The sequence below is a fragment of the Vipera berus genome, assembly GCF_964194415.1.
Source record: "Vipera berus genome assembly, chromosome: 4".
Lineage (NCBI taxonomy): Eukaryota > Metazoa > Chordata > Lepidosauria > Squamata > Viperidae > Vipera > Vipera berus.
In genome coordinates this window covers 58,235,626-58,262,768 of record NC_138206.1, presented here as the reverse complement: position 1 = coordinate 58,262,768, position 27,143 = coordinate 58,235,626, and the positions used below count along the sequence as shown (strand labels likewise).

Sequence of the window (27,143 nt, the reverse complement as noted above, 5' to 3'; positions counted from 1 at the left end):
CTTTAATAAAATTATTTTTTAAAAAGAAAATTATAGCTCTCTAGTTATTGTCTCACACAACAGCAAAGAATATGGTTGATAGCAACACTGTAGAAATGATTGTCAAATACCTATGAAACTCTCAAAAGATGTTGATTTCCAGAAAGGAAGAAAGGAAGAAATTCATAGCCTACAGATAATCTCCAAGCAAATTTTAAACTGTGTTCATTTGTCCCAAAGATCTTGCTGTTAAAATTTCACAGCAAAGGGAATTAGAATCTGATTTTCCATCATGTTATTTTAACCTTAAGAATATATGTAATGCCATGTAATGCCCCTTTCCAAATAGGAAAAATTTGAGATTAATATTCTGCCTTTTCCTGCACCGATGCCATCATATAACTGACATGTCTTTCTTTAATCTTTGACTGCCAAAAAAAACCACCCAGCTATAAAATGCTATCTGTTGCAAAATGTAGTAATACCTTCTATAATACATAAAACATATATATTTAAACATGGAAGATTCTTTCTACTAGGTATGCTCTGTTTTACTGGAGTTCAAGCTTTGTGTTGAAATGCTTGTTTTTCTATATTCCCTTTTTAGCTTATGATGGCTTCTGTTTATACTTCAAATAAAACAATCAGAGTTTGTCCTTTCCTCAATGGAGATGTTGAAAACCCAGAAGCTAGAACTAATAACACATGGATTAGTCCCAATTTACCTAGCAGATGCACTTGGAAACCAGGAAAATCCATCTCAGAGTCACCTCATCGCTATATGCCTCAGTAAGTAGCAACTTAGAGTACTCCCCACTTTAAAACTCTATCTCAACAGGAAACAAAGATTCCTTTGGCTCACCGGCAATATGATCTGCTAAGAATTTGCTTCTGATAGAAGAAAGTGCAATGCCCTAAATTTCCCTATCTTCTAGCATGAATTCTGAAATGAGGAACACAGACAGCTGTGACCTGTTCCAGTTTTCAGCATTAGCTTCAGCATATCTCAGGAAATTTATGCAGCTTTTTTGTTATTTTCATATGTTGAATGGAGTGATCAACCCTTGTTAAATTAATGGCATTGGATTTTGAACCTTTTCGGCAACGGCTTAGAAACAGTCAAGACAAAACTTTAAATGTATGCTTAATTTAAAGTAGTATCTAACTGCATATTTCAAAGAGCATGCACCAATGTTGAAATGGAATGAATGATGAGTACAAACTTTTGATAATGGCATATGTCAGAAATAGGTTACCAATTCTGTTCCAAAACACATCTGTTAGTAAAGGTGCAGATTAGTGAATACCTTAATGTTCTGCTTGCTCTGACTTGTGCAGTACTGGAAATGATCTTGCATGCACAGATCCTCTGCATAAGATTCCTCCACAACTGGGTGATGGAATCAAATGCCCCTTGCATAGAGGAGACCAGAGGTCGTATCCATTTCAATGTGAAGCTAGTTGGACCTCAGCCCCTCACATGAACTTTCAGTTCTTAAAGTGGTTCACAACTTACTAGTGTAATTAAGAAAATAATATTTTAATGGAAGATAACCTTTATGGTTCTTCTGTATTGCTAATATTAACAACATCTGCCATATTAGCATTGATTTGAACCATGACAGGTTATAATCTAAGCCCAGGGTTGCTATGTAATCAAAGAATGGAGAATGCCTCATGCACAAAGCCTTGTACAAAGTTTTTCCTCTTACCCAAGTCTTTATAGAGCCTACAAGCTGGAAGAAAGTATGGTGGCCATTCTTATTAGTATAATAGCTAATCAGAGAGAAATTGTTCTACTCTTTAAAAAAAGTGAATTTTTGATCAGCAGATTCATGGGTTCTGTAGGGAGGGGGATCAAAAAAGTCAGGATAGCGGCCACAACCATATGATCAAACCCACTCTTCCTTAAATCTGTCAAGAACCACATAAAAATATTTCAATCACATGGTAGTGGCCAACTTTTCTTCCTGTCAGATAGACACACCTGCTGTTTTTTTTTAAAAAAAATCTGCCTTCAGAAATGCTCTATTTGGGAATACTAGGTGGTCTTTCCAAGGGATGCCCTTCTGAAGAACTAAACTCTATTATGTTTGTTATTTTGGGACACATGGAATATAATATAAAAACAGTCTGATGAACCAGTACACAAAAGATTTTGATTTTTCTCACTATCATTCCTCGTGTTCACTGTTCAAAATAAATCAAAGAAAAGGCTTTACATCAGTCATTATTGAAGTCAATAGTGCATTTCAGGATTATTTTGGTTTTATTCTTTTTCCTTGTGCAGGCAAAAAGAACCAAAAATTTTGTCAAATGTCTTAGAGAAAATTGGACACACTCCTCTGATCCGTGTCAACAAGATTTCAAAAGCTTATGGTCTCAAATGTGAACTTTGTGAGTATTTCTTTGCCAAAGTCATCTGAAATGGTGTTGAATTTAGGCTAGGAATCAAAAATAAAATTTTCATTCCAGGATATAGATTGGGCTGTACAATGGATTTTACAGCTGACACCTGTTGTGATTCAGCATCAGCCTGTGATACTGGCAGCTGAGTCTGATGATTCTAAAGAGGAGGAGGAGGAGGGATTTGCAGAGCCTTTGGTGTCAGAAGGAAGCTCTGATGCACTGCAGGACTCTCAGCCTGGCCTTTCCCATCATGTTCCTCATCAGACTCAGCTGTGTGAGCATGAGGTATTGGACGTAGATGATTCACAGATCTTAAGCAGAAGGCAAAGAAGCAAGAAGAGTTTATTGAGATTGAAGAGGGGAACAGCTATTCATTTATAGTCCCAAATCAAATCTTGGACTTTCAGGAAAAAACACAAGCATTGCACAAATATTATTCTTTATTTTCGAAGTGTTATTTAAGGCTCATCTGTGGCCCCTGATATTTACTTTCTCTGTGGGGGATTGGTTATCTTGTGTTTGGTAGCCTGCAACAGAGTCTCCTCAATTATTAGCAAATCCATCCATCTTGGGATCTGCTAAACATGTTATGATCTGTAGAGTTTTTAGTGTTCTTTGAGTTTGCTTGTTTGCTTGCAAACATTTTATTATATGATTAGGTAGTATCATCAGTGCTGGTGAGCAAGATGTTTACTTCCTTTTACATACAGTTGCCCTGGGGGTATGGGGTTTTTTTTCCTTGGCAGCTTGCTGATTAGGGTACTTGTGAGGTGGAGGTTCATCTTCTGACCTTGTGGTTTGGGTATTGTTTTCTGCTTGATTGTTTGTCTGATGTTAATCCATGCTTATCTGATTTTGGCTACTGGAAAGGATGTTTTCCGATCTCTTTTTTTCCTTTTTGGCTTTTTTAATTGTCTCTTTTGAACAGTGTGTAGTTGTAATTTATTTCTATGTGTCTATTGATGGCTGATTTGTCTGAATGCCAAGATTCCAGGAATTCCCTAGCTTTTTTGCATTTAACTTGGCCTAGGATGTTCATAGTTCTCCAGTTCAAACTATGTTGAATCTGTCCATGTGTTGTGAGATTATTACTAGCGGATAAAGAAAACTACTTCCCAGGAAACACCAACCCAATTCAAAAACTGCACAACCTGATGAACCCACCTTCTTAAGCCAAGCTAAATGTCTAATATGCAAAATGCTGGAATATAATTTTCAGTAGTATGTATGGTTAAAAGTGATTTGTGTTTCTATCTTTAAAATCATTTCACCAGTATTAGAATTATTTTGGGGGGGAATTTTGGCAAGGGTAACAGAGATTTTTGTTTCCAAGTTCAAATTTGTTCTTGTTTTGAAATTTCAGTGGCCAAGTGTGAATACTTCAATGCTGGAGGGAGTGTAAAAGATCGAATCACTTTAAGGATGATAGAGGATGCAGAAAAAGCTGGTATCATAAAACCAGGAGATACACTCATTGAACCTACATCAGGAAATACAGGTATAAAATATGAATAAGGGAGAGTAGGTTTTTTTTAAAAAAACAACACCTAGCCTCAGTGTCAAAAAAAAAAGGTTGTTATCCATTCCACGGCTTGGCATTTTTCAGATATTTAGGATTCATAATATTGCTTGGCAGTTTGGGGAGTTGCAGTGCTAACATATCTAAAGAGTCCAAGGCTGAAAGAGCTGATTTAGATCAAATGCAGCAGCTTACATATGTACATATACACGTGTTACACAATTCCCTTTTAGGGAAAGTTGGCATGGTGGAAAGTGCATGAAAAAGTAACACTCTTCACTATAAATTTCCATAAATTTCTATCCTTGCAAAACATCCAAACACCAATTCATGCACTTCATTTTTTTCTTTGAACATTTTGAACATTTCATCAGCTTCATTTAGTCATGACTTTCCCTGTCTTTCTTTTATTCTTGATCTTCCTTCATATATTTTATTTCTTCCTTCATATATTTTATTTTGTTATTTGATCTTCATTTATTTTTTTTCCTATAAACTGCTGCTTCAATACGCTTTTCTTGTACTGGTTACTTTCTCTTGTATTTGGTTCACATTTTTCATCACCCATTCCTTCTTAATCTTCAATATTTCTTCCTGCTTTTCCATACATTTTTAAGTAAACCCATTCCCACCGTGCGTAACTTTTATGCTTCTAACATACATAAGACTCATTTCTGTGTAACAAAGTGAGGATAAAAACTTGCTTTTATTTGCAGCCAATTTTTTTGCATTTTTTACAAATATTTCTTGCAACAGGACCACAAAATTCATTACCTTTGTCCCAGCATTTCAATGTCTTAATCTTTCTCCAGTTATTTTTTAAAACTTTAGTAAACAATCTGCCAAGGCACTCAACTTCATTCACCTACTTCATTTTTGATATTTGTATAATTTGCAGCCATTATCCTCATTTTCCCCTATTAAAAAATAACTACCTTGATCTTCAACACATTAATCAAATACATCTTCCTTTCACATTATATAATCTAACATTTATTACAAATCCTTCAGTTTCCTAGTTAACAACAAATCATTGTCTACATATAAGAGACTAAGAGCCCCATTTTCAATGGCTATAGGACATCATTAGTGTGGGAGTCACATCTATTTCTGATGGTCTATTATTCCTGAAGGCAGGTGCCAGGATAGAAGGCACACTTTCTGAATCCTGATTAGTGTCATTGTTTAATTGACAAGACCTGCAGCTTACCATCTCTGACAGATCTTACTAGATGAGCAGAAACCATGAGAGATAGATGCTCCCTCAAATAACCTGGCCCTATTACATGAAGAAAAAGGGATGCGGTGGCTCAGTGGGTTAGGACGCTGAGCTTGTCGATCAGAAGGTTGGCAGTTTGGCGGGTCGAATCCCGAGTGCCGCGTAACAGAGTGAGGCCCTGTTACTCGTCCCAGCTTCTGCCAACCTAGCAGTTCGAAAGCACGTAAAAATGCAAGTAGAAAAATAGGGACCACTACGGTGGGAAGGTAACAGCATTCCATACACCTTTGGTGTCTAGTCATGCCGGCCACATGACCACAGAGACGTTCTCGGACAAGTGCTGACTCTTCGGCTTTGAAACGGAGATGAGCACCGGCCCCTAGAGTTGGAAACGACGAGCACGCATGTGTGGGGGAACCTTTACCTTATTACATGAAGGGCTATATAGATGACAAGCAGCACCTTGGATTGTACCCAGAAGGTCACACCATAGTTTGTGGAGCAGTGATATTATATGGATACATGAAGGCATGCCTAATACTGTCCAATGCTGCCATATTCTGGAACAGCTGTAGCTTCTACATGGTCTTCTAGGGCAGCTCCATATAGAAAACATGCCAATAATCCAATCATGAGATGACTAGGGCATGAGTCACAACTTGAAAGACCTTCCAGTCTAGGAACTGATGCAACTGAGACACCAGATGAAGCTGTGAAAAGGCACTTTAATCACAGCTGCCACCTATTCTTTGGGAAGAAGCTGTGAGTCTAAGATACGGGTCTTCAAAACTTGGCCCTTTTATGACTTGTGGACTTCAACTCCCAGAATTCATTCAGCTAGTGTGTTTGGGTGAGGAATTCTGGGAGTTGAAGTCCACAAGTCATAAAAGGGCCAGGTTTGAAGACCCCTGGTCTAAGAAGACTTCCAATACCAGTGCTTAATGTCACAAATGCAACCAAAGATCAGTTTTACTCAATGCATTATCATACTATTTTATCCAAGTTAGAATCTTTAAATTAAATATTGTCTTACATGTCAACATACTGTTGACTTCCTACCAACTAGAAAGTACTTACAGCATACTCAGCCTACAAATATAGCAGCTATTTTTATAAATGCTTTGAAGTACATGACAAAGAAACTACAAATTGCAGGGAAGTTATTTCTCATAGTAATTATGTAGGTTTGTTTCACCTCTTGCATGAACAGTTACTGTTAAATTTTAAAATGTTGCTTCCTTATCACCCATTCCCTGCAGTATTGAAATACAGGTACACAGAGTCATAAAATGAGCTTAACATTTGCACATTTTTAACCTAAAACCACAAATCAATACTGTGTGTTTTCAATCCTGCAGGAAACTGAACCAATCTTCTTTATCCTCTTTATTTTAGCATGTATGGGGGGGAAAAGCTGAAGAAAAGATGCCACATCTTTTTAGAAAACTCAGTGAGACAGATCTTTCCATCATTTTAAGCTAGGACTTAGGAAGGTTATTATGGCAGCTACTGCAAGCTGTTCCAGTCTCCTTGACTTCAGAACCTTGTATATTTATCAGTGGATTAAACTGATTTATGCATTATATCTGGTAAGCAACCTCAGCCTTCCATCCTTCCAAGGTTGGTAAAATGAGGACTCAGATTGTTAAGGGCAACGTGCTGATATTTGTAAACCACTCGGTATATAAGTCTAAGTGATATTGCTATTGCTGTTCCTCAATGTTTACATGTGTATGTAAGAGTACCAATCTAATCATATAAACGCTACCCTTGGCAGAAATGAATCTGCCTACGTGTAATGTGATGCTATTCATTTTTATCTAAGAATATTAAAAGATCTGGAGGTTTTTAAGAAGAGATCTGGAGGTTTTTAAGATGAGATTGGACAACCATCTGAAAAGGTATAGGGTTTCCTGCTTGAGCTAGGGCAGACATGTCAAACACAAGGCCCGGGGCCCGGATCTGGCCCGCGAAGTGGTTTCATGCGGCCCGCGAAGCCATCCTGGAAACAGTGAGGGAACGGCCCCCACTGCCTTGGCCCTGGCCCAGAGATCCTCCTTCTGCCAGAGACCCTCAGATCTGTCCCACTCCTGCCCAGGCCCCCATAGGCACCCTTGATGCGAACGATGTAGAGCTGGCCACGCCCACCCAGTAGGCCATACGCACTCTAGCCACACCCACCCAGTAGGCCACGCCCACCCAGGTCATACCGACCCGGCCCTCTAAGGGCAACCGCAATGCTGATGTGGCCCTCAATGAAATTGAGTTTGACACCCCTGAGCTAGGGGTTGGTCCAAGGTCCTTTCCAACCCTGTTATTCTGTTATTCCATTATCTTCAATTGAGTATGCAGGAGCCTTCATCCTCCCCCATTTTTGAAAGTGAAAATCTGAGAGCTGCTCCATTTAGAAGATGGGAGAAAGAATCTTTTGCGGTGGGTGGTGGGGGTGGGTTAATTAACTTGTAGCTGTAATTTCTACTTGCCTTATTTCCTATTCTTTTCACCACCAGGAATTGGACTGGCTCTTGTGGCTGCAATGAAGGGTTATCGCTGTGTCATTGTCATGCCAGAGAAAATGAGCATGGAAAAGGTGAGAGTCCTCAAAGTGGCTAAGCAGAAACACAACCATAGTCTAATCATTTTTCTTTTCTTCGCTCTCCTCCCATTAGCACAAAGCCTGTCTCCTGGGCAACTGAAATTCGTGAAGTGGAGATAATCTGTTAACCTCACAGAACTAGCATTTTCATCATTCTTCTTGTGGGAAGCTACAGCCATTACATAAGAGCAACTTTTTTTATTTATTTCCAGGGAACGGGGGTGAAGAGAGGTGAAGGGGTTTGAGGGCTCTAGGATGTGTTGTAGCTCAAACAAGTTAGAAGATCATCTCTGGTTGGTTAACTCTGCCCTGGAAATGAGCATTGATTGGCTTATGGTGTCGCCTGCGTATTATCTGAATTCCAGAGGCAGCAGAAGTTAAAGTCTATTTAACTCTATTCCATCTTAACTATAGGGGGTGAGGTGTTACCCCCCGTAGATAGGGCTCGCAACTTGGGTGTCCTCCTTGACTCACAGCTCTGTTTAGAAGATCATATAGGAGCTGTGACCAGGGGGGCTTTTGCCCAGGTTCGCCTGGTGCGCCAGTTGCAGCCCTATTTGGACCGAGATGCGCTACGCACAGCCACTCATGAGCTCGTGACATCTCGGATAGACCACTGCAATGCTCTCTACATGGGGCTGCCCTTGAATACCACTCGGAGGCTCCAACTGGTGCAGAATGCGGCTGCGCGAGTTGTGATGGGGGTCTCCTGATAGTCCCATGTAACACCTCTGCTCCGTGAGCTGCATTGGCTTCCAGTTGTCTTCCAGGTGAGATTCAAGGTGCTAGTGATGACCTATAAAGCCCTAAATGGTATGGGCCCGGATTATTTACGGGAGTACCTTTTGCCGGTGTTAACTTCCCATAGTCCTGTGCGCTCCCATAGAGAGGGCCTCCTCAGGGTGCTGTCGGTCAGGGAATGTGGACTGGCGGCCCCCAGGGGGAGAGCATTCTCTGTGGGCGCGCCTGCCCTCTGGAACCAGCTTCCTGTTGAGCTCCGGATGGCTCCCGGCCTTTGCTCTTTTCGCCGCGACCTGAAGACTTGGTTATTTGAACTTGCCGGCCTGGACTGAGGGATTGGGGTTTTAGATTTTAAATTCCAAATTTTAAAATTTTAGAATGTGTTTTATTGCTTGGGCTATTTGGTTTAATTTATTTTAATTTTTGTATATTATGTGCTGTATATTGTGTTTTAATTGCCCTGTACACCGCCCCGAGTCCTTCGGGAGAGGGGCGATATATAAATCTAATGGGGAAAAAAAAGTCACGGGTTAGAGATTGGGGAATGGAAATAATGTGGTTTGGAAATACCTGTTAGCTGGGGATCATTTGAATAGCTGATAAGAATCCATAAATGAATGACTAGAGGTAAGTAATAGCTTGCTAGGAATTACGGGGTTTGTCTTAAAACATGTAAAGGGTACCTGATTTGAAACAGTGACAATAAAGTATACAGCCTTAATTTTAGCAATGTACTTTTGTGAAAGAAGCATTGTCAACTTAGTTGTGCATATGCATGGCGTATACAGGTAGTCCTCAACTTGCAACCACAATTGAGTCCCAAAATTATGTTGCTAAGTGAAACATTTGTGAAGTGAATTTTGCCACATTTACGACCTTTCTTGCCACAGTTGTCATGGGAATCATTGCAGTTGTTAAATTAATAACATTGTGGTTAAGTGAATCTTTGCTTGTCAGAAGATCACAAAAGCTGATCACATGAACCTGGGACACTGCAACTGTCATAAATATGAACCAGTTGTCAAGCATCCAAATTTTGATCATGCAACCAAGGGGATGCTGTAAATGTCATACGTGTGAAAAATGGTCATAAGTCACTTTTTTCAGTGCTGTTGTAACTTTGAACGGTCAATATAACTGGGCAACCTCTTGTGCTCTTCAGAGCTCTCAATTTTGCACCATCAGCAGTGTAATATGCATGTTAGTTTTTTCTTTATTTCAGTCACAGAAGCAATACTATGTATACATTCCTTTGTGTGGACTGATCTGCAACTCTTTTCCTGTACACTTTTCCCTGGGAAATATCCCACCAAGTGCAGTGAGTCTTAGCTCAGATGAAATAGGCAATAAACTAGCATTGATGGCCACAGCTAATGTAGTATTACAACACTATTATTAAGCATTATTGTTAAGTGATCCACTTGTGTGTTCCACTTGTTATTTATTTATTTATTTATTTATTTATTTATTTATTTATTTATTTATTTTCTGAGCCACCCAGAATCAGATGGATTTGGATTGTATCAAAATTGAATAAATATTTTGTGAGATATGCTACTTTGTTTATTTATATAAAGCATTTATATGTTTATCCTAGTTTAGATGAAATAATACAGCACAGAAAATTAATTCAGTTTCTGGTTTCTACATCATCCTTCTAGGTTGACGTTCTGAGAGCACTTGGGGCTGAAATAATAAGAACTCCTTGCGCCAAGTTTGATGATCCAGAATCCAATGTTCGTGTTGCTTGGAAACTGAAAAATGAAATTCCAAACTCGCATATTTTGGATCAGGTATAGATTCCTATTTCTGGTTTAGAATAGATCAATGTATTCTGAATTATTTTCCATCCAGTTGCTTTACTCAACCTGGGATACAAAACTATCTGTATAGTATTAATTTGAAGAAAGCTAACCTTCTCCAGAGATCTTATGAAAGGAGGCAAGAAGGGGCATAAAAGATTCTGAGCATAAAATTAGGGCAGAACTGCAAACTTTCTAACCTTCAGCGCCAAACAAACCTGTAGTGGGCCCCTACCCTAAATACATGAACATGGATTTCTAATTACCTTTCTCATCTGGAAGGCAAAAATAAAGGCAGGATATACCCAGAAAAGTGACAGTCTTCTGGTCTCCTCTTCAGTATCTGAGTGGTTTAAAGCATGGGGCTCCAACCTTGGCAACTTTCAGATTTGTGGACGTCAGTTCCCAGAATTCCTCAGCCAGCCAATTCTGGGAGTTGAAGTCCACAAGCCTTAAAGCCACCAAGGTTGGAGGCCTCTGCTTTCAAGAACTGTCTACTGCATGGCCAACTTACTTACCCTGTACCATGTGCAGCCAACACACAAAGGCATATGATCTATTAATGAGTGATGGTTGTATTTTTCATGCTGTGTGAGCAAACCATTCAGATATTCTCCATCAGATTACTAGGAACAGGGCTTTTTTTCTCATAGAACACTCAGAACGGAGTTCCGGCACCTTTTCTGGATGGAACCTTGTAGGGTAGGCAAGGAGGGTTGTATGACATGTGTGAGTTCCGGCACCTTTTTCTTTTACAAAAAAAGCACTGACTAGGAAGCAAGGTGTATCATCATATTCACCCCAAAGCTTATAAAATTTACCAACTGTATATACTGATTAAACACACATCTCTATATTATGCTTGTTTAACATAAAACGGAGAGAGTTTGGGAAAGCAAAAGAAAAACAAAAAGACAAAACAATTATTTAAACTGAAACTTTTCTATGATAATGAAAAGAAAGCAGCGGTTCATTATCTGCTGGTAGGTGACCATTGCAGAAAAAGAGGAAGCAGGTGGCATGTTGGTTTCTTCGCTGAGTTGACAGGGTGGACAATGCTGCTTTTTGGTCCGCAACCAGAGTTCTTTTAGGTATTTTATTACATTTATGTAGCGGGCAATAAATATTAAAATATACCATTATTACCCTAGTCAAAACCTCTTGAGTCTCACTGTGTTGGTCCAGCTGAAACATTTTCCACGCCATTTTCAAATACAACATTGCATCTAACACATTATAGTCTTTTGTATCATATTTCACTAGAGCCTGGATAACCATTCAATATATCTTCAATAGCAGATAAAACATAACTTTAAAAAATAAAGTTTTATTTATTTATAAAGAAAATATACTTGTGTAATAGCAATACTTTTCTATTATGATAGCTTTAGATGTATATGGCTTGATACCCACATACACACTATCATTCCACTAATTTGAGCATTGGATGTTTTTCTTTTGTCTCTGTTTCTTTCCCATAATAGTATCGAAATCCAAGTAATCCATTGGCACACTATGATACCACAGCTGAAGAGATCTTGGAGCAGTGTGATGGTATGATGAATAACCCTTTGATCAATATAACGTGGACATTTCTTCTTTTGAATAAAATGAAAACATAGTCTACCGAATTTATTAGAAATGTTGATTGTGAGTTGCCGTTTCTCACTCCTGATTTTCTTCTGCCATATCAGGTTTTCACTTGGGTGTGAATGTGGCAACCATTAGGTATAATCTACAGTTTTACGATTATTACAATAAAATATATGAGGGATGTAATTCCAAATGTGCATCTGCACTTCCACGTCCTCTTACTCTGCTTGTTTATTTGAAGCCCATGTTATTCCAAATAGCAATTAAATAACCATTTCTAGAATAAATAAACAGTAAAATATTAGCCATCCTCTATTACTTGGTAACAGGCAATGTAAAAAGTATCCTCAAAATGTATTAAGAATTACTGTACTGTCACTATGAGAAACACAGCAGTCACATATTCTGACTGCTATAGAAGATTTAGCTGAAAGGCCACTAAATTTAAAGACTCCTTCAGGTTCAGCTTGATCTTGACATGATTGCACAGACATTCCCATATACAGTGGTAACTCGGTACTCATCAAGCGTAATCAGTGTCAAAAATGATGAGTACCGAACAAATTTTTCCCATAAAGCTTATGCTTATGCATCGACTACCAAACAAACAATGAGTGCCAGGACAAAATGTTTGCATCAAATTGTGTTGAGTACCAAATTCTATGAGTTTGAAAGCAGTTGAGTACCAAGGCACCACTGTATTATGTTAACTTTGGCAATAAGCAAAAGTGACCTTCCATTGTATTCTTCTGTGATGTTACAACAATTTGTTGCTCTTATTTGCTTCTCAGCCTGGCTTTTAATCCAGGATTCCGGTGGCCTCTCATCTTAGTATTAACAGGATTCATTTATATTTTTTTTACAAATTTATATAGCTGTCCATCTCTCTCTCACACACACACAAAAATTACTCCCAGTGGCAGAGATATTGTTGTGCTTTCCAAGATGAGCCAAAGTCAGCCTAGTGCTGCTACCTGCTGGATATGAAAGATAGATGCATGTCATTAAAAAAAAGACGTTAAGTGCAATCCCAGAAAACTGGAGTAAATCACTTATAACTAATAGTGGTTAAATGATTGAACTTATATATATTAGTATGAACAATACTCTTGCAATATAGTTACATGTTTTTTGTTTCATTGTTTTATTTTTTCTTAAATACAGGAAAAATTGATATGTTTGTGGCTGGAGCTGGCACAGGTGGTACTATCACTGGTGTTGCCAGAAAGTTGAAGGAGAAATGCCCTGCATGCAAAGTACGTGGGTCTGGCTTTGCTATTTCAACCAGGATCAGTTATGTGGTTCCTTGAGAATCAGTCCCCAACAGGGCCTTGGGAGCTGCTTCCATTTTGAAGTTCTTGTGGTACATTTTCTGGGATATTGCTGGGAATGATAATAGTGGTTAGCTTCCCAATAGTTGTCATGTGCCAGGTGGGCCATCACTAACATAGGTGGGCTATGTCAAAGGTCTAGTTCAGGGGTCGGCAACCTCGGCTCTTTTATGACTCGTGGACTTCAACTCCCAGAATTCCTGAGCCAGCTATGCTGGCTCAGGAATTCTGGGAGTTGAAGTCCACGAGTCATAAAAGAGCCGAGGTTGCCGACCCCTGGTCTAGTTTAATGAAGAGAAGGACGAGGAGTTGACATGATAGCAGTGTTCCAATATCTCAGTGGTTGCCACAAAGAAGAGTGAGTCAAGCTATTCTCCAAAGCGCCTGAAGGCAGGACAAGAAGCAACTGATGGAAACTAATCAAAGAGGGAAGCAACATAGAACTAAGGAGAAATTTCCTGACAGTTAGAACAATTAACAAGTGGAACAACCTGCCTCCAGAAGCTGTGAATGCTCCAACACTGGAAGTTTTTAAGAAGAGACTGGACAGCCATTTGTCTGAAATGGTATAGAGTTTCCTGCCTGAGCAGGGGGTTGGAGTAGATAGAAGACCTCCAAGGCCTTTCCAACTCTGTTATTCTGTTCTATTCTATTCTGTTATGTTGTGTTCTAGTGTGATCTTCTGAAGAGCAAGTCAATAGGGAAGCCAGAGTCACTTAACATGCATGTTATAAAGTTGACAACTGCATCGATCAGTTTAACTGTAGCAAGAAAAGTCATAAAATGGGGCAAACTATCTTATAGTTGGTTGTCTGACTGAACACAGTTAAGATCCTTTTCTAGATCATATCTTGTGGCAATGGAGGTGGCGAAGCGTGCTTACTTCGCCACCCTCATTGCATCTGCAGATAACTGCCTGGCCGCCCTGTTCAGGGTGACCCGCTCCCTTTTAAATCAGGGGACGGGAGAGGACCCGTTGCGGGGACGGGCCGAGGAATTTAGTGAGTATCTGGTATTTAGTGAGTATTTTAATTTTGGGGGGCTGTTAATTTAATTCTTTTTAACTTTTGTATTGCTGTATTTTATTGTTGTTAGCCGCCCTGAGTCCTTCAGGAGATAGGGCGGCATATAAGTCCCAAAAATAAATAAATAAATTTAGCAACAGAAATTTTTCAGCTCACTTGTGGACATAAGTTGAGCAGTATTTACTGTATATAGCCTCCATAAGACTCCAGGGATTTGCCTCCAATGAAAGTTATCCCTGTAAAAACTCCCCTAACCTCCTAGCATTTCTACATTATTATAAAAAAATAATCGACTGAAGAAATTAAAGGTATTAAACATTTTGTCTTCCTTCACAGATTGTTGGAGTAGATCCCGATGGTTCCATTGTTGCTTTGCCCAGCTCATTAAATGTAGTCTCAGCCCAGGATACAACAATGGAAGTGGAAGGGATCGGTCATGACTTTATCCCAACTGTCCTTGATAGATCCGTAAGTCTCAAGGTGACAAATGTCACCAGACATAGGAATGAAATGTGTGATGCTAAGAATAAGCAGCCTCAGGATCCAAATAAGATTCATTGAAAATCATTTGCTAATGTTGATATATTTATACATTTACACAAGATCAATCTACAGATCTATATTATATATAAATGTACTGTATATCCTCAAACATATGTACATTCACATTCACTCCCTTCTTGTTTAGAGGTCAGGTTCCGTTCCAATGACCAAGTCATTAAATGAAATGATTGCTAAGTGAACAAGTGACTGACATTCTGTGAAGATCACTGTTTGCTTCCATCTCATTTGGATAAAGTTCTCACACAGCTACACCAACATTATTTTCACTCCAGTGAGTGTTGTCATTAGGCACACAGAATTCGGTTATAAAAGCACAGATTGGTTGGAAAATGATTTTTTCCAAAACATTTATTACCACAATATTTGCAAATGGTCACTAATTGAAGTAGTCCCTAAGTGGGTGTGTGTATGTGTTCATTTATTTATTCATTCATTCATTGTTCTGGAAGGTGCTAATTCAAAATTTGTGGATGATGTTGAGGAGGAGGATATAAAATGCATTATATTCCTTGCCCTTATTAGAACAAAACTGAAACATGTATACATTAAGAAAAAAAAGTTATACAAAAGGCATTCCAAGAATTAGAAATATGTGGAAATGAAGAAAATTAAATATAAGGTTGACCTCCTTTCTGCAGAAAAAGCCTGTGTTTGATTTCTGCCTATGGGGTGCATTCGTTCTATCATCTCAAGAGTTTCCCAGCACCAGCTATAGAGGGCAAGTCAAGAAATTATGGTGCTGATCCTAAGCCAGATGAAAACCTCATGTCAGCTGTAACCAAAATATTTTTCACCTTCTGAAATATTCTGTCACTTGTCTTTTACTATGTAACACTCTATGATGCATTTGTTGCAAAAGTGGGTGAAAAGATTTGCCCATCATTATTAAAAATTGCTGAAATCCAAAATCTTTCCTTTTGTATTCTTGGTAGGTAATAGACCAATGGTGCAAAAGCAATGATAAAGAATCCTTCCTTATGGCTCGTAGATTAATTAGAGAGGAGGGCTTGCTTTGTGGTAAGTATTGCATAGTAATAAATATATATTAAAAAAATAATTTAGCTCCTAAGCCAAAAAGTAAATCAAAATTTAAAAATATAAGGACTGCATAGTTCTTATATTGATGGAATAATTATTTACAGTAGGTATTAATTGCTTGTTCACTGAGGCAGGGGAGAGTGGGACACAACTCATAGCACACAATTGTGGAGATGTCCAGGCCCAGGACCATGTAGGATTTTATAGGTGACAACCCAAACTTTGGAGTTCATCTGGAAGATAACTGGCAGACAATGCAATCCCCCATAATAATGATGATGTGTGTGAACAAAATCAATGTGTCCATAACTTCTGCAAGTTGTACCGGTGGAAATTTCTGAATGATTACTGTCAGCCCATGTTGAATGATTTGCAAAAATCCAGCCATGAGGCGACAAAGGTATGAGTGACATGGCAAAGCCTACTTTTTTTTAGAAATGGATGCCACTGGCATACAAGATGCAGTTGTGCAAAGTTCCTCTCAAAACCTTGAATTGTTACTTCACTTTATAGAGTAGGATTATATATTGAATGTTTTGCATCTCAGGAGGTCTGTCCTTTATCTGTCTACCATAGAGAAAAATAATTTAGACATTGCATTAAAAAGGAATGAATACTGACAAGGCTAACTCCTTAACTGAGCCGTGGTGGCACAATGGTTAGAATGCAGTATTGCAGGCTAACTCTGCTCACTGCCAGCAGTTCAATCCTGAGCAGCTCAAGGTTGACTCAGTCCTCCATCCTTCAAAGGTGGGTAAAATGAGGACCCAGATTGTTCGGGGAAATATGCTGACTCTCTAAACTGCTTAGAGAGGGCTGTAAAGCACAATGAAGTGGTATGTAAGTCTATGTGCTATTGCTATTAGCTTATAGTAATGCTCATCATTTTTGCAAACTTTTGGTTAAAACATGTACTAGATATGAAAACTGTTTATTATTTTCTTATTCAGGGAAGTTTTTAAATGGAATCACATCCAAACCAGAACTGAGTCCCACAACATTAGGATTTGAACAATTCTGCTTATTCTAGGCTAGGAAAGAGATTCAGCATCCACAAATCTCCACTGCTGGGTTCTTAGGCCATATAAGAATATCAGGTCAGAATAGAAAAAGTCCTTACTCAGTGCAGTACCACCCATCATGCTCTTTTGCTGTTAAAACATGGTTAAACAGGCAAGGCTACGTTTATGGGATTCAGTTTACTGATGTAAAAGCAAGATTGCTTTGACAAGGTTCTAAATACTGCAGGCATCACAATGAGTAAGCATCAATATTTTTTTTAAAAAATGGAAATTTTACAAGGCCCAAGTTCACATTCCTTTATTCTCTTTATGTTCAGTGTTTTGCTATTACTTTTCCTTGTTTTCTTTTCCTTGCTGAGTAATGTGTGTATCCTCTGGCTTCTATAATAGGAGGCAGTGCCGGCAGTGCAATGTCTGCAGCTGTGAAAGCTGCCAAGCAACTAAAAGAAGGTCAGCGTTGTGTTGTCCTCTTACCTGACTCTGTGAGGAACTACATGTAAGAGAACGGCTTTTCATTTCTTTTCATTTCCTTTCTGTGTGAAAGTGATTGCCCACATTGACTAAACTGCCTGCCAAAGGAATGCTTAAAGATCCTCCCCTTGCTGAATTCCACCCTCTTCTTGAAACCTCACTATTGTGTAGTGGATTCTTGGCCGCATGGTTGGACGACAGATAAAGGATTCAGCATGGCAGCACTTTATTGGTAGCAGTATCAAGAGAACAAAGGGGTTACCTGTACCCCCTTATATACTTGGCCAGGTGCACTGACAGCCAATCCCTTATTTAGGTTTTCCCTCCGAGCACAACCAGATACGGTACAGCGCCACCTGATGGTCATGCTGAGCTGCTGCTATATTTTATTATCCCCATACATAACACCAGGGCTTTTTTTCTCATAGAACGCTCAGAATGGAGTTCTGGCACCTTTTTTGGATGGAACCTTGTAGGGTAGGCAAGGCGGGTTGTATGACATGTGTGAGTTCCGGCACCTTTTTCTTTTACAAAAAAAGCACTGCATAACACTCACACTTCTGAGGAAAGAGGTTGGATCCTTCCCTTCCTTTCTTCGAATTGCCCCAGGACTCTCTGTGCGTGGAGAAAGGGATTGCCCTTTTCTCTTTGTACAGGGAGGCATGAAGGGATCTAGGCAGGATGTGGATTTTTCTGGGAGAGGAAGAGACCTCTGCTTGGCCCAAAGGAGAGGATTCCTTTTAAGGAGACCTTAGAGAAAGGTGCGATATTAGCAGCTATTTCTGATTCTAAAATGCGAAAAAAAGCCACTGATATCAAGGTTTCTATGTCATCAAGAGGTTATGGATAGATTGGATTTGTTGGTAGATCTCTAGGATTTGCAGTAAGGTTTTCTAATTCCTAATAGTATTACTTTTTTAAAAAAAAAATTATTGAAATAATCCACAACTACATCATAACAATACATCGCAGTGCTTATTAAAATTACAAAACATAATAATAAACATTCTAATGATTTAAACAAATTGCTATTACATTGTATATTCAATCCTTCCCATAACCATCCCTTTTTGTCAACCATTCATACCATGGTCTCCAAGATAAATAATAATCTGTATCCCCCTTATCTTTCAGCAGCATGGTCAGATGATCCGATTCCGCACAGTCAATAAATTTCTTAATTAACAGGTCCTCGGGAGGGCTAACAGAATTCTTCCAGTATTGAGCCCATAATATGCGTGCCGCCGTTAACAAATGTGACATCAAATACCATGTAGATCTATTCAAGTTGTCTGGTTTTAAGCCTAACAAAAACGTCTCAGGAGTCAATTTAACAGAATATTCTAAAATCTCATTCATCCATATATGAAGCCGATGCCAATACTTCCTCGCTTCGCCACAGGTCCACCATTGGTGGTAATAGGTGCCTTCTCTTTCTCCACACTTCCAACATGCTGGGGACACACCCAAAAACATTTTACCCAATCTAGCTGGCGGGAGATGCCAACGAAACATCATCTTATAAATGTTCTCCTTATACGCAGTAGATTTCATCAGCCTAACATTTTCCTCCCAAATGGACCGCCACTTATCACGTTCAATTTGATAACCCAGATTCCTTTCCCAGGCGACCCTAAAGCCCTCTGTAAGTTCATTTAACCCATCCGTATCCAATAGTAAGGAGTAACATTTTGCCAGCAACTTCTCACTTTTCCCGAAAAGAATCTTATCAAATCCTTGAGCTTCTCTAGTAATCCCTGGCACCACTCTCTCCTTCATGAACCAACTGCGAAGCTGCATATATGCCCACCAATCTACCTGGATACCCTGTTCCTGCAATTGCGATTTAGATTTTAATTCTCCATTTAAATGTAATAATTCTTTATAAGTCACCCTTTTTTCTGGATTAAACACATTAGGGTAGGTCAATGCTTCCATCGGCGACATCCAATACGGTATCCTCATATAAAACTTCTTCCTAACCAACGACCAAGCCCCTAATAGTATGTTATGCAAATAATGCCTAATAAAATATTTCGGTGGGCTTCCTAACTCCCGCCAGAAATGGGCATGCCACCCTTGGGCTAGATCATGTCCCTCTAACGCTAACAATCGCCTATTTTGGAGAGTCATCCACTCCATTATCCAAACTAATAACGCCGCAATATACCTCAATAACCAGTTTAAATACCTCCAATTCACCTTGTCAAATGCCTTTTGGGCATCAAGGAATACCAATGCTGTTTATCAGGTTGGGCCTCATAATATTCCAACACATCAATTATAATTCTCAAGTTGTCCCTAATCTGCCTAGATGGTAAAAAACCATTTTGGTCACTATGAATGAAGCTATTCAAGAATCTTTTAAGTCTCCCAGCCATGATAGAAGCAAATATTTTATAATCTGAATTTAAAAGGGAGATAGGTCTATAATAGTATTACTAATAGCAAATGTACCCAAAATTTTGCATTAAAATATCTGATTTATAGTATTTCAGAGGTTGGTTTGTAACTGTAACAATGATGTCTCAGTAAAGGCAGTATTTGACCATTCTCCCTCTTTCCTTGACAAATACTATTTGTAGCTGAGTCATGTTAAACAAAACCAACCCAAAACACTCACTGATGACTCACACCTGATGAACAGAATAGAATAGAATAGAATAGAATAGAATAGAATAGAATAGAATAGAATAGAATAGAATAGAATAGAATAGAATAGAATAGAATAGAATAGAATAGAATAATAACTTTATTGTCACTTCGGATGTGCACTAATCAGCATACATTAAAATGAAATTTTGTTGCATGCAGCTCTCAAAGGGTCACCACCTCCAATATATACTACATAAATATGACAAAAATAAAAATAAATAAATACAGAACTCTGCATATGCCCACATATATTATATGACACAGAGAAACAACACAGGCTAGTTCAGATTATGTATACATGTGCATGGCGAGAAAAATGAACCTTGCAAATTTACCAGACGAATGGCATTGGGAACAAAGCTATTACAGAATTGGGTAGTCCTGCTAGAAATACTTTGAAACTTCCTCCCAGAGGGGAGCAACAGATTGTAAAGTGAATGTGTGGGGTCTGTAACGTAACAATGCTTTGAGCTCTAAGCATATAGTGCTTATAAGCAGCATTCTGAATACCAGGAAGTGAGCTTTCTATGATTTTCTCAGCTGTCCTTACCACTTTCTGTGTGGACTTTCTATCTGAGGCACTTCTGCCACCAAACCAGACAGTGAAGCAGTTTCTTAAAATGTCCTCAGTCGTGCCTCTGTAAAAAGTGGCCAGGACAGAAGGAGAAAGATGTGCTCTCCTCATCCAACGCAGGAAATGCAGACTGGTTTGCATGCTTCACTAAGGATGATGTGTGGAGAGACCAATTCAGATTGATAGTTATCTGCACCCCTAGATACTTAATACTGTTGACCACCTCTACAGCTCCATCCTTGATACTGAGTGGAGTATGACTATGCCGGCTCTTTCTAAAATCTACAATGATCTTCTTTGTTTTATCAACATTTAGAACCAGGTTACTTTTATTGCACCTTCACTTCTTCCCTATAAGCATCTTCATTGTCATCCCAGATAAGACCCACCACTGCTATGTCGTCTGCATACTTCACAATATGATTCATAGCAGATTTGGCACAGCAGTCGTGGGCCATCACAACACCCTCACTTGACACACCCATACCTGAAGCCTTATAAACAGAACACTGACACTGACATCCCCTAAACTCTGCTGAAGATGTTACCTAGCCTGTAATGAAATGTTTGGAAACCAATCCACAAGCTAGGAGAACGAATCTTCACCCCCAGAACACCGTGTTATTGGCTAAAGCCACCCAGGATTATTTTGAAGATGGATAGCTATATAAGTATTTTAAATAAATAAATAAAACAGAATAAATAGTGTTTGTTCAAGTCAAATGCATTAAATCCAGAAGTGCCCTCTTACTATGAGTAAAAATAAAATAATACATACAGTAAAGCAAGTAACTCTCTCCTGCCTTTTCATTACATCCCCAATTAGCTGGCTGTTGACTTAGTAAATTCATTTATTTATAAAATTTATTGGCTGCCCATCTTACCACATGGGCAGCTTACAATATCAAAGTTAAAGTTGCCTAACAATAAGACCAGCCTTTATTCTATACAATTTTTCAACTTTACCACCAACTTCTTAATAAATCATTCCACAGTTGCCTCCAAAAATGCATTCTACCTTGTTCCCTCCCCACCCCAACAATAGCTAATTTATTGATTGGAACCTAATTTTAAAGAGTAGTGTAGTTTAAAGATTTAAATTAAAATGTAGTTATATAGATTGGTTCAGTAATAGATGCAGAGTATCAGCAAGGAAGCATCAAAACAGCCAAGATGACAAATGTGGTGTGTAAGCTGTGCTCCCTTTCTAGCAGTGTTGACATCACATACGTGTACAAAAGGAGCAGGGATTAGATTGTGATGCCAGGTTCTTGTTTTGATCCCTTGAATTAGGACACCTCTAGGCTTAACATAACACCTTCATTCTTTTTTCATTGTTTCCAGGTCTAAATTTTTGAATGACAAATGGATGGCCCAGAATGGATTTCTAAAAGATGTTCAGGAACATTATCCTTGGTAAGTTCAATGCACTTGACCTGTTTTCCCACCACCATCACCCAATGCAGGGCTATATCAGATGATTTTTATTCTCAGCATGATGGAAATCCAATTGACCTTCCCAGGCCTTCAATGCTCATTCTGTTCCAATGAGGAGATGCCTCTACCAACTGAATGACTTAATTAAATACAATCCTTAGAAAAAAAATTAACCTGAAAAGGAAGAAATCAAACAGCGAATCATGAAGATGTATTCTCTGTCCTCTATAATGCAGAAGCTGGCTCAGGAATTCTGGGAGTTGAAGTCCATGAGTCATAAAAGAGCCGAGGTTGCCTACCCCCTGGGCTAGACAGCAGCCTGTCAAATATACTTTAATATGTATTTTTGCACAGAGCAGAAGATTAGATTTGATGGCTTAAATGTCCCCTTCCAAATTTCTTTTGGTATCTGTATTCCTCCTAAGAATGGAAATCATTTAAACACAGTTAATTTATGAGGACCTCTTCCAGTTTGGGCAATTTTTATGAAACCTGTTGCCATTATTTAGGAGGAGTGGCATCCAGGCTACACTGATAGTTGTGTTGTTGTTTTTTCCTATTTGCGTTGCGATTCCTGCTTTTCGTGTGTGGCTTGCCTTGTATACTTGTAGTAAACTATGTGGGTTTATATGTGTGTTTGTGTGTTTTAATTAACAATAGTTACAATGATGAATGTATATTATATTACTTCTTATAAAGAGGCACACTTTGAAAAGAAAAACAGGAGTTATCTTTATAGGAAATGGGTATGCTAAGAACAAATCTTTTATCTCATTGCTAAATTAATTAAATAAATCCCTTACCACTATCTCAGTCTTCTTTCTTTAAGCTGTGCACATAGAATGGTATTCAGGGAAGACCAGAACAGATTCTGACTGCAGAGGGGGTAACAATATATACTACTATTTTTTGTCTGATAGGTGGTGGAGTATTAAAATCCAGAAGCTGAATCTTTCTGCTCCTCTGATTCTCCTTTCCGATGTGAGCTGTCAAAAAGCAGTTGAAATCCTACAAGAAAAGTCATGCAGTCAAGCACCAGTCGTGGCAGAATCAGGGTAACTTTCTTTTTAGCATGGGCATGGGGCGCAACTGCTGTTGGGAGGGGTGGTCCTTTGTTTTGCCAAGGGTCCACTTTAAAACTTCTTTTAGAACTTTATGGAGCAAAATAACTATTACATCTTGAAGAAGATCAATGTAATCATTTCACAGCTTCTGGGAAAGCAAAAGTTTTTTTTTAAAAAAGTACCACCAACTGCTAATAGCACAATGTGTGGGGGCAGGGGGCTGCCAACTGGGGGCTATGAGTTATCCACTTTTGATTTGTTTCAGCAGTTACTTCCCTTTGAGATAATATTTTGTAATATTTTATGGCCTAAAGCAGTAAAGGATTATCCATTTTCCCCTTAATTAAGAGGAACCTTAAACAGATACTAAGAATGCTAGACTCAATATGGACTCAGTCTCTGCACATGGAGGATTTGGTAGGATTCCATTTTGTCTCTTTTCATGTCTGAATGTAAAAAAAAAATTGTTTCTTTTCTTGAAAGCGCCATCTTGGGAATTGTAACTATTACCAACATCCTCTCCTCGATCCTGACAGAAAATGCACAGTTCTTAGACCCAGTCATAAAAGTCACTTATCAACAATTTTCAAAGGTATTTCTCTTTACCTTGCTTTACCTTCATAATGCATCATCCATAAAATGAACAGAACAAAGAAGAGGTGGAAATTATGGATATACACTAAGTTGTTGTAAAAAAATGGATTCAGTTTGTGGCCTTCATCTTGTGCTTATGGGGCCTTGCTTACTAAATACGTTAACCTCAGGATTTGTTGAGCTCTTCCTTCTCACATGCTCAAGCCACACCTCTGGTTGTATACTGCAGCAGGTTACCTCAGCTCACTATTATTAAAATAGGTGATGATGCAGGTTTTTGTTTCTGTAGCTGTTAAATCCTGTCAGTTTACAGAAAAAATGGTTTTGGTGTTCAAGTATTATGTAACTTAAGAGTGAACCAAAGGATTACAAAATATTACTGTAAATTGCAAGTGAGGCAAGGCCAAGGGGAAGGAAAGGGGGTGTTCCACCTATTACATAACAACACTTTTCACATATTAGTAGGAAAACAAAGATACATCTCTTTTCTTGACAGTTCTTTAAAAAATGTGTTCTCTGGACGTGAAAAAAAGACTTTCACGCATCTTATTCCTTTACCTGATGGATTTTTAAGGTGGTTCATAGTGACATGGAAGTATTATAAATACACAGTACAGTACACACAGTTTTAAAAATGCTTTTATTAACTGAATACAAAAAAGAACAAGCAGAAAAACACATAAGGTATGAAGAAACAAACAAAACTCTAAAATATAAGCCTGAGTAAGCATGTGCAAATATAGTTGAAGTACATGCATTTAGGGATACAGAGGACACACTTACTGTATGAGCATGTAGGATGTGGATTAGATTTCAAGACAGGATCTTTCCTTGATTTTGAGAATTTCATCACTATAACTTCATATAAATTGGGTTCTTTGTGCTATTTGCACCATTTCCCTCCTTTCTCAGGAAAGTAGGAAAGTGATAGGCATTGCTGCTGCTGCAAAATGACTCTGAATAAACAAAGATTGCCCATGTAGGATTTAGTTTATAACAGGACAATACGTGGGAGGAATTTCAAATGATAAACTTGATCTTGGGCTCCTAGTAGCCATTTGATTCACTTGATTATTTGGGACACACAGATTAATCTGGATGACACCCTGGGAAAACTTTCACATGTCCTGGAAAATGAACAATTTGCTGTTATAGTCCATGAAGTGGAGCAATGTAAGTACCAAGGAAGGGAGTTTATATGGCATTGAAGATTTTCAGTCAGTATTCTGCTTTCATTCTTACATCACCCTCACTTCAGCCAGAACATGCCCCAATAACCATTTTTATATGGTGTGTCTTTACAGTGTTGATCTTGCCTCATCTCCAGGCCATATCTAAAGCACCTTAAGACTGCCTTTAGCTCTTTCATGTTTGAATTATCATTTTCTTTCTTCTCTTTGCACACTTGGGGCTAAGGATATGATCTAGCATGCTTCACTGCTAGTGTGGTGAACAATGTAGTCAAGTACGGGCTCTTCTTGGTATTGATTGGCCATTTTATGCTACTGCAGGTATGCACCCTTCAAGCATGTACCCAGATTCTAGAACTACCCTTCACGGTTACTTTGGCTTGGATTGCAAGAAAGAAACCAGACTCCTGACTTTCCTTAGAGCCTCTGCCTGTTGACCAGTGCTCTGCCTATTGACCAGTGTCCCTGTCTTGTGGACCTCTTTAAGTACATAGGTTTAATGTTTTTTGTAGGGGGAGTGGGAGTCATCTGGATTTCCACAGCCCAGATAGATAGCCCTATAATAATCACTGTAATGGTCACCTTAACAGTAAAGTCTGTTCCCTAAAAGCCAGTGACTTGGAGATGAGGGAAGAAATTGAGCCTTCCATTCAAATCCTTTTGTGTCTATTGGTGCACAAAAAGGTATGATAAGCTCCAGGCTTCTCCTGCCCCCACCCCCCAGTCTGGCAGGAAAGAGGGTGAGGTCTGAGAGACTATGCGGTATCAATGAGACATGTTCATCTGCATGTTTTAAGTCAGAAGCTAGTATACCATTGGATGCTTTCTTTCATTCTTATTTGGAAATACATTCCTCTTTCTTTTCCAGACAATGCAAAGGGGTCCCCCTTGATGAAACAGATGGTATTTGGTGTGGCCACAGCTGTTGATCTGCTCAGCTTTATCACACCAAAGAACAAACCTCAAGATCGAAATGCATCATTCACATCTGTTTATGAAAGGACTTTTCCAGAATCAGGAAAAAATAACTGAAGATGTTTAACTTAATGGTTTACAATATGGCAGGGCCGTCTGCAGGAGGTGATCAAAAAAGTCAAGATGGTGGCTGTGATGGGGTGACACACATAAACTCCAAGAGGAGTTTCAATCACCCCATTATGGTTGCCATCTTGATTTCTTTACTGTATCCTGCTGAAACCCTTGCAATTTGGGAAGCTTTTTATATTAATGTCTCTAGTAGTTCTTGGTTTACTCGATGTCATTCTGAATAACAATTTTGGCAATAATCTGAGATTAAGATGATCTGAGTAAAATTTTTAACAAGCTGGCATTCTCAGACCTTTTCAAAATAAGATTCTTGGAGTTAACATTTTACTAAATGAATCCCCCAAGGAGGTCTTCTTGTTCTGATTTCTTTTGACATTTTCATTTGTATGTTAACTTTGATTGATAAATGCATTTCAAAATCTGCTGGCAGAAGAATAAAGTGAAAGTAGCTGAATGACATCGAGAACATTGATAAAGAAGGGGGCCTGAAGTGAATGATTCTGATGGCAGTAAGGTGAAGATGTGTCAGATTTTTTTGCTCGGGGAAAAAAAATCTTACCTATGTGGGGTGACTACAGGTTGTATCTGTTAATACTGATCAATGCAAATTTAATCTCCCACATTTTTCAGTAAGAAAGGTTCTAGGTTGAGAAAATTATATACATTTCCTCTTGATTTCAGTGGACTGGCAGCAATGCAACTGAGGATTGGATTTGAGGAAATTTGAGGGCCTTTTTACAGAGTCAGAATATAAATAGTTTTGTTATTCACTTCTCTGATTAAATTCTCATTTTAATCACTGGAAACAAATCACTGCATGCAGAATACGGGTAGTCCTTGATTTATGACCACAATTGAGCCCAAATTTTCTGTTGCTAAGCAAGTCAATTGTCAAGTGATTTTTTTCTCTCCCCATTTTATGATCTTCCCTACCACTGTTATTAGCTGAATTACAATTTTAAATTAGTAACATGGTTGCTAAATGAATCTGGTTTCCCCATTGACTTTGCTTGTCAGAAGGTCGCAATAGCTGATCACATGATCCCAGGACCCCGCAACCATCATGAATACATTCATGTGCCAAGCATCTGAATTTTGATCACATGACATGGAGGGGATGCTGCAACAGTTGTGTGAAAAATGGTCACAAGTCACATTTTTAATGCTATTGTAACAGTCTTTGAACGGTCACTAAACAAGTGGTTGTTAGGACTAGCTGCAGTGCAAGCCTATTTAACCCTACATAATTTTATGAAAAGAGGATAAAAGGTGT

At 38.7% G+C, this 27,143-nt stretch overlaps 1 protein-coding gene across 1 annotated transcript; it reads left to right on the top strand.

The window, feature by feature from the left end:
• Positions 1-589: 589 nt before the first annotated feature.
• On the top strand, positions 590-25,855 carry LOC308667220 (cystathionine beta-synthase-like; the record flags this gene model as incomplete). Its single annotated transcript, XM_081326364.1, has 15 exons — positions 590-768; positions 2,270-2,376; positions 3,752-3,886; positions 7,637-7,716; positions 10,125-10,256; positions 11,750-11,819; positions 13,023-13,114; positions 14,551-14,682; positions 15,711-15,795; positions 17,229-17,334; positions 21,883-21,954; positions 22,896-23,030; positions 23,523-23,631; positions 24,722-24,806; positions 25,692-25,855. 15 exons carry the CDS (start codon positions 590-592, stop codon positions 25,853-25,855), a joined length of 1,683 nt encoding a protein of 560 aa, XP_081182490.1.
• Positions 25,856-27,143: the final 1,288 nt, after the last annotated feature.